Source organism: Opisthorchis viverrini (assembly GCF_000715545.1).
Source record: "Opisthorchis viverrini unplaced genomic scaffold opera_v5_165, whole genome shotgun sequence".
NCBI classification, from domain to species: Eukaryota; Metazoa; Platyhelminthes; class Trematoda; order Opisthorchiida; family Opisthorchiidae; genus Opisthorchis; species Opisthorchis viverrini.
In genome coordinates, this window is record NW_008751822.1 from 381,302 (window position 1) to 392,795 (window position 11,494).

At 45.1% G+C, this 11,494-nt stretch overlaps 1 protein-coding gene across 1 annotated transcript; it reads left to right on the forward strand.

Annotated features, from left to right (window-relative positions):
- Positions 1–216: 216 nt before the first annotated feature.
- Positions 217–11,479, forward strand: T265_07300 (hypothetical protein; the record flags this gene model as incomplete). The annotated part of the gene is made up of 3 exons (XM_009172787.1): positions 217–725; positions 5,084–5,312; positions 10,931–11,479. The coding sequence occupies 3 exons, from the start codon at positions 217–219 to the stop codon at positions 11,246–11,248; spliced, it is 1,056 nt and encodes a 351-aa protein (XP_009171051.1).
- Positions 11,480–11,494: the final 15 nt, after the last annotated feature.

Sequence of the window (11,494 nt, forward strand, 5' to 3'; positions counted from 1 at the left end):
ACACAGCGCCGGTCGGCACAGACTGAGCTACTACGCCAGCAACATCGAAGCAATCCGGCCTTACGTTGCCTTCTGCTAAGATAAAGTGATGCTGTGCAATCAAGCGTTCGCCTGCATGCACGGTTGCCGAGCGACGGAAACCTGCTTGGGTCTTCTGACCAATCATGACGCCGGACTGAGCTGTACCTGCAAACGCGTCGATGCGACTACAAGGTCATGTGGGCTGCTACGCGCCGTTGCTCAGCCAATCGAATCGGGTATGTCTCACAGCCAGTCAGAAGCAGCGCTACTCGTGCATTTTTTCATCTTCGATCGTTGCGCGTGCTGTGCTTGTTGAGCCGTCCCGAAATGGGCACATTCGGTGGCCATGCTCTCCCTGGAAGCTTTTTCATCCTATTTAGTGTATGGGGTGTGTGGGACCTTTTAAGGAGGTTCTACCGTCGCCGGGCCTATGAACTTCACCTCAGCAGCACACCGGAGCCCAAGTACTATAATCGTGTGTCGTCCCCGCTAACTAGTGGCTGCAATGGTCGAGGATTGCCCCTTGATTCGATGCTAAAAGCCATTACGTGCCTTATAGGGATCACAGGTGAAGTTATCACAGGGTTCAAAGATGGAAAATTCGTGCACATTGGGAATATTCAGCACTGCACCATGTATTCGACATTCGCACTCAGTGGAATCATAGAAACCCTCATGTACTACGGCATAATCAAAACATCTATGTGAGTTCCAAATCCACTTTTGTTTAACAGTCTAGTCTTTATGTTGTGCTTGTGTACCTGGTACCACCTCCTGAACCACGCTAGGGAAGTCGTTCTCAACGTTGATAGTTGAAATCCGTTTGTAACATGTAAATAAATCCATTAGGAAGTTCTGTACTGCTTTATCCAAGGGCGTGAGCACTTCGTCCCTATTCGTGGTCTGTTGCTGCAGTGTACTGTGAAATATGGATGTGCAGGTTTCCAGTCAAGGCATTTTAGGATATTTTAGGCCCCAAGTACATCACAGACCGTTGAAACATTCAACAACTTATGACAATTGACGGACGGAGTTGTTGGTGTCGGCTTCAAAAGCGATCATGCTTTTCAGGAATTTTCGTCGTGTGAATTTCTTGAGGGTATTATGAAGTATAAGCGCCGAAATGAATCACCAAATGACTTATTAGATCAGTGATTACACTTGGGGTCAACCGAGTTAATTGCACAACCCCGAACTAACTACGTTGTTGAGTTTGTTTTCAATTTTTTCGATGGCCTTAGAATCTGTTCTGTGACATATTAACTGCTAACGTGGCTAAATGTGTTAGTTGGGCTCAGAGGATAGCCGGGAATAGATTATACACTGGCTATGAATTGAACCCATGATCTAACTTATTGTCGTTTTTGTGATGTCCCTACTCAGACAGGCCAAGGACTGTACATACTGGCAGTGTACTGGAATTCAGAAACCTTGGAAATGTGGTAACTTGTAACCTAGGGTTTGCGGGTGGATAGATCCATATCAGTTAGGTCACCAAACTATTTTGAGGGATATATAGGTTACCTTGGTACTCATTAAATTGGGAACTTCGCTCCACTCACAACTGTCACTGTGTCATCATACCCTTCCTATCCCGGACCCGTCCTCAAAACTCACACTTCCCCCAACAGCACACGTGAATTTTTCCTCGGTTGCAGCTAGGTCCCTCAAAGCGACTTGCTTTGACCCAGTAGGTCAAAAGACAGTAGCAAACGCAGACACGACCAAAACTAGCCTAAGCAACTGGCATGGCTGTTCATACGGCGCCCACATACGACGACTTATCAAGTTGTGCCCACCCAGAACCAATCCCCAGCGAATGGGTTGAACTCGTTCTTTCTACCTTCTGTGCTGCTGTTAGCGGCCTTTGTATCTGTACTATACTGCGTAATCACGCGACGGTAGGGACTGTTCAGCAAAGGGACTTTCCTAAGAATTTACCGGAAGCGTTTCACCTTGTGCCTGACCAGTGAATGCGTGGTTGATTACATTGCCGGTGTGGGTCGCATCATATTAAGACAAACCAAAGTCAGTGTTGGTGGCTTACTGGAATTCAGAAGGCTAAAGCGAAAGGAATGCGTTGGTCGGGTGCTTCCTGAGTAAACGTGGAGACATCATGGAAAAGAATAGGTTAACTAAGGTTGGATAATCGCAGCAAGAGAACCAGATTCAGTATTTCCCCAATAAGCAGCCTCGAAACGCCGTGAGTCTTTTCTGTCAATTACTACTCTGGGATACTCCCCGCTAAGCAACGTAGATTCTCAGACGCAACTGGATAAAGTGCCCCACAAAAAACCATGTAATGCCCTTTGATTGTCATCCCAGGTTGTTGTACTTTTCAAGGGACGAAAAAGGCAACCCGTGGTGATTTTTTCACACCCCCCGTAACGGACAATGAATTTACCAATCTCGAAGGCCATTGTCTGTTCGGGTTACCGTCGTTCGCAAACACTACTGTCAACATCGAATCCGGATGAAGCGATTTTTGGTTAGAAGTAAAGTTATTTCCATCCTATAAACAGTCGTCCTCTGTTTCATCTCTCTCATCTTTCTATTTCAAACCTATGGGTCCATCTCCTTCCTCCTGAGTTCCAGCAACCTGCTTTAGTGACAATACAACTTTGTGCATTTAGATACATCGTTGGAATGGACTTTATTCGATCACAAAGGTCGATGCGATAGACAACAATAAAAATGATCACGTGTTTGGTGTGTGACCACACTGTGACTCAGTCCCCATCATTTGCGCGATTTCATGTTGTTTTCCTGATGTCTCCGCTATGTTGTACGGACGTACCAAAGTAAAGTTGGAAGCAGCAAAGACTGAGGATCGGACACGTTACACTTCAGTTCCCTTTGCATGTGATCTCCAACGGCATTCTTTAAGTGCTATTCGGTTTGACACCATTCCTCAAACGCTACTGCAATCGTGCCGCGCCAGATTTTTAAACAGCAGTCTTTCGGGTCCACTGTTGGCTTCCTGGCGATTTTTACCAGCGTCTATGAGAAGGTGGCGACTTGGTGCGATCGAGTGCAACAGTCAGATTTGGCGTACGCACCCACCAGCTGCATGGTGTCGCCATAAGTACATGCTGATAAGTGTTGTCGCGATGACTACGACCTTGACCGAGAGCTCATCGATCCGCGCAACATTCTAGCGTTAACTTTCAGCTCACGTTTTTGAGGGTACAGCACTAAAAAGTTGTACGTTTGAAGCACAAACTAGATCCGCTTTGTTCTCTACCAAGTTAACTGTAGTGGTCAAGTAGGATCAAGTAGGATAAACAACTACAGATTGCTTCAAATTGCGCTACCCACCTTCATGAGCAAAACAGTGATTGAGCGATCAGTATGTACCTTTGTCGGACAGTATATGTGCAGGTTTGTTGTTTAATTTAGACAGCTTTGGGGTTCCTTTTTTTCCGTAGATCAATCCAGTGATGGTTGATCTTTACCCAACTATCCGTTCACTGCTAACTTAGCCGCTCCTCATACCCGCCAATTTCACTTCCATGATATTATTTACACAAAGGCGTTGGACGGTTTCACCTGCCTGAAAAACTAGCCACCATGCTGTGAATCTCACCAAAAGCTTACATTTAGTTCAAGTAGAACATAAGGTTGACGGAAACCCAGGGACCACGCCTACCTGATGAGCCCCAAGAAGGGCGAAACCGATTGTGGGCTGTCGATGGATTTTCAGCAACCTTATGAGTAGTGCATTACAAAGATACATTTATTTCCCTTCGTCATTACTCGTCTGGTTCCCGCTAAGAGAAGTTTGCGGGACCATCTACTAGCGCTCGATATTTATCTGCGTTTATTAGGACTATCCGTTTGGTCTTACCCTGTGCTCACCAAATGAGTGTGTTTATCTCTGGTCATCTTCCATAGTGTTGTTCACTAGCCCAAGAAACTAACTGGTCCCCTGTCCACCTGACGGTGGATAGAAATCGCGTGAAAACCATTCTTAGACACCCTACTACTTGTTTATCAGCGAGTAGATGCTGCGCTGTTATTCATCAAACCTACTTTCTAAGTTTTTGGAACTGGTTCCTGCCGTTTTGACGACTGTATCGGCTTGGAGCAAGGTTTAACGTTTGAACGTAGTGGTCACCTTGCTGGAAATGATCGGTGCCCAGCCTCTCGAAATATTTCTGCTGTATTTATCCACAGAATATGCGTCACCAAATGGTCTTAGACCAGTACTTTCTAGATATCTGAGGCCTATGGTCGGTTTTTTATCAGAGCATTTTAGTTGGATCATTAGTCGGCCTTTTGTCGAAGCTATGCTCAATTCACGAAGGTGCTTACAGCTATCGTTTTATATCTGTTTTCAGCAAGCATGGGGCCCTACTGCTCAGCAAAGAATGCATCCAAATGATATTGTGTATTATAAATCTTCCTAAGGAGAAGTACAATGACCATAGACCTCCGTCTCTGCAGTCGTCTGATGAGGTGCTTACATGAAACTGTACCCAGAATGTTGGGAACTTAAATTTCAAGGCTGCGAGGCCGTTTGGCTTCACGGCACCCATGTGCTACGAAGTATCACCGTTGGGAGCACCACACAAATGAAGATATTTCGAAATAAATTTTGGAATCATTCAGTCTGTTTCCAATAAGTGTTGTGTGACAATCAGCTTAACTTGTGTGTTTAGTAATGCTTGTTTATTTTAGCTCTCACGTGCACACTTCCTCTTCAAGGCTAGTGTGGCCTCATAGGTCACGCTAATTATCAGTTTCGTTTGAATATGTAGTCAGGTGGGTTTTCCGCAGACTAGAGATTTTTTGTGTCTGCAGCCTGATTGACCTAGCGTATCTAGTAACAGAGTTAGTAGGACTGAAAATATGTTTGTGGGGATGAAATTACCGCACAATCTAGCAATTTCCACCCAGTAGAGCTATAACACGACCCTCTGCTGCGGTTAGCTGCACCTTTAATTCCCCGTATTACTCGCAGACCTCGTATGTTGAGTTTCCACGACTAACACCCACGGTTCACTGTAAACTCTTGAAAGTGTCTGCTCAGATAGGGATTTCCAACTTACTTCCTTTTCAGACAGGTGGAATATGTGTTCAACTTTGTGGCGCTGCTTTCGGAAGGATTCCTTTTCTTATTCCATCTGCATGGACGAACTCCTTTGGATGTTTATTTACATATGTTGCTCCTCGGAATGATCTTGCTTACAATCATCAGTGGCTTCGCTGAAGTTTACATGAGAGATCAACCGATTTATGCAATCGTTCGCAATTGGTCAACTCTAGTTCAAGGCACGTGGTTCTGGCAGGTTTGTGACATTCGTGCTGATTTCCTCAGCTTTATCTCACGCTGACATTGTTGCACTGTTTCAAGTTTTTCCTCTCGTGAATTTGTGTTTATTGTGTTCCACTGAGGTAGGGCAGACAATCAACTTGAAAGGCATGAGGCCAGTTTAGTGACTGTGCACCCGAATGGCGGAAAACTCGTATCAGTAGCGATTTGAGTCTTTCGACGATTAACTATAGTAATCAGGCAGGTGATCGAAAATCACTGCCTCAGATTGAACAGTGTCTCGGTATGAACCATCATCTGGCAGTTTTCTTTTTGAGGTCAAATGTCACTAATGATATCAGAAGTAAAAGGAATGAGCTGATTTACTCTTTCATTGCCTGAGGTGGATGTGCTGAACTACAGTCTGTGTAAAAATCACGAGCGTCCCTGCAGTCATGCAAACGGTTAAATGAAAAACTAGCCGGGTGTAAACTTAGGGGAAATGTGAGGTTAGTTTGGTATTATGTCAACACATAGATTGCAGTCATCTCCGGTTTGGTGTGCATCAGACCGCGGCACATTCCACACCAACTCGTTGACTTGCTTGTTACAAATCCTCAAAGTACTTCATGTCGGGCTCTATAAAGTAGCTGATGCACTGACTACGCTTATTCCTTTCTCCAGACAGGTAGAGCCGCAGACCGTGTAGCTCAGGTGCGTTAATCCTCCATTTCGTCGTGACTCTTCCTGGTGGAGCAAGGTACCTTCCGCACGTTTCGTGCCTTTTTTATGTTTACGATGACTGTAGTTCGGAAGGACTTCCGAGAACGGTCGGCCTCTCTAGGATACCCACCATAGGGTCGTTTCTGACATGTAGTAGTTTGTAATCAACTTCACTTGTCTGAGACCTATTGTTTTCGGTCTTCGCTATGGCATTGGAGCACATATAGCATCATAGTCACCTGTGAAACTCAGTAGACACGTAAACCGAATGGGATGTCTTGGGGTCAGCTTCCATTGTAAAAGATTATGCCCACAACCGCCTATACCTTCCTCGACTATCTGAAAGTGATGTTTGAGATGCTGTCGGTTTTGGGTTGGACCTTGCTTAGAAGTGTTGCAGCAGAGTGACATATGCCCACAAGGAAAATATCAACCATATGTAACCGGCGTGGGGGCATCGCTAAATTTACCCCAGGGAAAAGCTTATATGGGCACTATAACATTACCACAAAACATCTCTTTCTTACAGTCCATCCGAAGTTCCGTATGGAGTCTAGAAGATAATGCCTAGTATTTTAGGCCCTCAGTTACTCCCAATATGTCTGTTTGCCTATCTAACCGGTATATTGGGTTAATGCCAACATTGAAGACGGGCAGTCTGTTGGAATCATTCGATGACAGTCATTTGAGAACTGGTGGTGGACTAATTTATTCCATGACTGTACTCACTAGATATAAGGCGGAACATTTACTCCCAAATTAGGACTCAAAATCTCATCTGACAGTATGGGAACCCATGAGACCGGCTTGTCATGCTCAAGTACGGCAAGCTTTCGAGACCTCCCGTTTGTGTGGCTCAAGACCAGATGACGAAATCTACGGCGTGTAGACATTTTTGCTACTCATGAGTAGTGAGAAATATATATTTACTAGTGGATCGGCTATTGGCCTTGGTGAGCGAGAGACAGACAACTTCTACATGATGCTAGCAGAAGCGCTGTCATTAAATATGAGCACTAAAGCATACAATGAAGATGTGAATGAGTGCATGCAATAGCATTAACAAAAAAAACTTTGACGCTGGCACTGACCTTGAAGCGCGGCCCGAACATTTGATTCAAACATTTCGGTCCAAAGAGCCCAGAAAGCACCACCATCTCAGTGAGAGATTACGAAGTGCTTTCATGCTGTCTACCTTACAATGATCATTCGCTCAATGACCCAATAGTTGAATCCGAAAAATGAGAACTCATTTGCTATGTGATATGTTCCTTAAAAGTTGTCTACCAACCACCTCTGGTTTGCGGTCAGGCTCTTGAGCCCACAGCTTTGTTTGAATATTTTGATCGCCCTCCCCTCCAGATTTTAGCGCTCTGAGTGTATCTCAGCATACATGAACCAGAAACTATATGAATACGAATGATTTGACGCCACATGAGTCGTCGTGTGGGGCCATCAGCTTGTCCATCCTGCTTGTTGCGTATAGTAAGGCCCCTCCTTTCGAACACAGCGTAAGTCAGCCAGGATGGCTGTTAAACTTGAGATCAAGGATAGTCTGGGTGTGAATAGAGAAAATTAGTGAAAATATTTTTGAGTGTTGGCAGCTGTGGCGGGTTTATCAGCTGTCGATCAGATGGCAGCTGATCCACTCGCCGAGCTTGACTGTTGGTCTGCAACCTTTTCATTCTCATGTAAAGAGACGATCGTGCGCTGACGATGTCTCAACTGCCATCGGATCAACCGTCAAGAATACTGGTGGAATCAGAGAGCTTTAGAAATGAAGGAAGTTATTGCCAGCTTGGAATGCCTGGGAATATGTTCACCCCTTGCCCAAAACGGAACCGATTAAATCGGCTGTTAAGTGAGATTGTCAAGAATAATAGTGGAAATTGGTTATGCAACAGGAGCCGATACCTTGATCGATTGGCTGTGTGTCTGAACAACAGTTTAGTCGACCCTGTTTCCCGCCACACGTGCCTTTTATCCAAACCACTCAACTGGAGCTGCCGTCTGTGAGTTTAGGCCCACCCTTAGTTTTTGCAGTATTAATGTGCCTTTCTGGCATGAAGCGCCATTAGGCCTCAGGGCTGGATGAGATCCCACCAGCGTTGCTTAAAACTGGTGATAAGTCTTTGTGTTTTGTCTTGGTCAGGTTGTTTAAATTAGTCTAGGAATTAGAATGCGTTCCAACAGTCTGCGACCAGTCAATGAGTGTGCCCTTCTTCGGAAAAGGTACCTGAAGTGACTGGTGCAATCATGCGGAAGCCATTCCATCAATAAACACGACCACCAACTCATATGATACCGTGGGGTCGGACCCCATCAAGGAGCTGCAAGTTCGAGAGCACCAGGCAGGACTTCTGCCATGTACCGGGTGCATTAACATCGTCACATCACATCGAATGCTTGAGTAGCATCAGATATGGAGCCGACAGATTGTAGCGGTTATCTTTGACCTCAAAGGAGCCTTCTGCTCCGTGGATAATTAGACTTTCTACGTATCCAATGAAGGCTTTGTCTTGCAATTAAAGTCGGCCTATTCTCAAAACCCGAGAGGCACTGTACGGCTGTTGCAGCTGTATTGAGAGATATCAGCAGTGCGCATCCCACAAAACTCCGTAACTTCCAGGCGGGTTATTTGAACACTTGACCGTTCTACATATACTGTTTCTACATACACTTGGCCAACGATGAATGTTCTTGAGGTTTGTTGATATTCTTCGAGCCATTTAGTCAATGTTACCCAAAATTCTTCCATAACGAGTGGAGTTCCTCAGGGTCTCTCTCTCACCATTTTACTCAACTTTGTAGCTGACACCATCCTGGAGTATACTATCCTCAGGGCGGTGAATCGATATCACGTCTTGAGAAAAATGCCCGTATACGTAGATTATGTGCGTGACACTGTTGTTCTACAATACCCGAAGCGGTCCCGTGTTTCTCTATGCAGTTTGCACCTTAAGAATGCAATGTATTACTTCAGAATTTCCCACTCCACGCGTACCCCTTTGAAGCTGCAGAACGGGAACCTAGTTTTGTTGATAGATCCACTTATCCTGACTGTTTCACTGTCACGGATGAAGTCATCGCACGTACCACCAAGGCATGAGTAATATTTGCCAACTTGGACCGCGTCAGTAACGAATATCGCTGATGTTTAAGGGCCGTGTCTACGAGAGAATAATCTGAGCAGTTCCAACTTACAGCTGTGGAACATGGCCTCTGATCTTATCACTCCAAATCCACCTTAGCAAAAGGTTTGCGGGAACAGGTTAGGACATCACAACACGAAACGAAAGCAGCTACTGTCAGTTTGGGCGCTATAGGATCTTCGCGCCTTCCCTAATAAAGTGCACGTGATTCTCCGTGTGTCTGGTTGGAAACCCCACATGACAGCACGTGACCGATCTCAGTAGCAAGCTTACTGTCACATGTAAAGACGTAATACACTACTCACAAGGTTGCTGTCACGTCATAGCCAGACTGCCTGGGTAACACTTGTATGATGTGACATACTGGACTCGCAAAGAACTTTGCGTCAGTCTCGCTGACGGTCTCTGGTTCCAACCGGACAGCCAGATGTGCATATTTTGATGTCTTTGGAAAGTTTCGGCACCTTGCTGCTGGCCGTTTTCTTTAGGAAGATAGAACTTTTTGCGCTAAGTTCCTGTGCTCCCCATTCCTTTTGTCGTTTATTAAGGCTTCCTTCCTCCATAGTTTTTTGACAGTTAAGTGCTATGGTTCTTTGAGGATGATGATTCAACCACACAGAATAATTGCTCTGGGACGAGTGGAGGACCGCTCAAATTCTACAACTCCGTATCCATCTAAAACCAATATAAATAAATGATGTATTTTCGGTTCAACATTCTTAATAAGCCCTTGCAGGAACACAGAATCTCTTCCGCACTATCTGACCAATTTCTCCTAAGCATATAGGAAGGTTGAAAAACGAGCCATCCGTCCGGCGATAAAACTCAGTTGATAGTTGATGTAATCCTTAAGTTAGCCAGATAGTCAGGATGACTACCAACTGCATTGGTCATTTGCCGTAAGGCTAAAACCCCACAAGAGCAGCAGCATGCAAAAGGATGAATTCACGTGCTAGTCAATCAGTTTGCAAAGAATGTTTGTCCGTTCAACCCAGACCGTCCATCATCCTCAGTTATGGCGACGTGTGGATGGGCAATGAGTAGTGAGGCATCTGTCCCTCACACGAAATCCGGAATAACCGATTGCTCGGTTAGCAACAGAAGTGGGTCACCTTCGTGACCTATCTAGTCCATCCTTATTCTTTTTGAGCATTTCGAATCCCTCACTGCTAACATTAGTGCAAGCATGATGATCAGCGTATCCTACACGGCCGAATTTGTGCAAACGGAAAGTATTGATCAGGAAATGTATCCACCTTGGGGTAAAACTGAGTGCCTGCAAAGTGCTTTCATCTTTTCACTGTTCGTTTTCACGCGCTTTTCTTGAGTCCGCGCAGACAAAAGCGAGTGAAGTGGTAACGCTTCGCAACTTATGTCTTCTTGCTGTGATAATGGAGTGACAGATTGGGTACGTCCTCACCTGATAGATAGTCGGTGAGGAACGAAAACGAATCTGATATTGGAGTGTCCACAAGTGATTATATCCAGAGCCGAGCGCTTCCAGGACGAACTTATTCGGGTGCTCAAGCGGCTGTCACACTTGTTGGTTTGTTACTTCAAGATTTCTAACACGTTACAGTATCCATTTGGTGTCGAATAACCGAAATCGTTCTCCTCTCATTTGGTTGCGGTGTAATACTCAACGAAAACAGTGTCCCAAAATCCACATTCACTCTCCACGTTTCCTGTCCAGGTTCTCGTCGGCTTCCAATCATTTTTAATTTTGGCTTTATTTTCACTGTCACAACATTTTCACGAGCTAATTTTCTCCCCTCAACAGGTCGGTGCGATTCTTTACCCGGTTGCCAGCTGGATGCCAGTTTGGGATGGGATGAGAAAGGAGAGTATTCCGGCAGCTGCAAACCTGTTTTGCTATCATCTTTTGGTGGACTTCGTTGGGATTGTTTTGCTTGCCTCCGTGATGAGTCTCCGGCTGGGTAGAATTAATTTTCGAGCAGCAGCAAAACCGTTTCATACACAGCACCCGGAGCATACCATTGAGGATTTGTCCGCGGATATGAGTACTGAACTGACTCTTTATGCAGCGTCCAGAGAAGCGGAAGAGTCCAGCACAATGCTCAACAGTGTTCACAGCTGAGGCTCGAAGTACCTGGTCGAACAGACTGTGGGGATTTCCAGTTTTTTCACTACACCTGTTTCACCTTTCTCTCTGTTAAATTTACTACTTGTCGCTCTGCCTAATAATGTTTTGCACACTTCTGTCATAAACAACAGAACTCATGGAGATTCAAGCCTAGAGACCAAAACACATTCTTTCGCGTGCACATTGGCTTCACAAGTTTCTTGCTTTCACCTCTGAATCAAGTTGTAGTTGGTGTTGTTT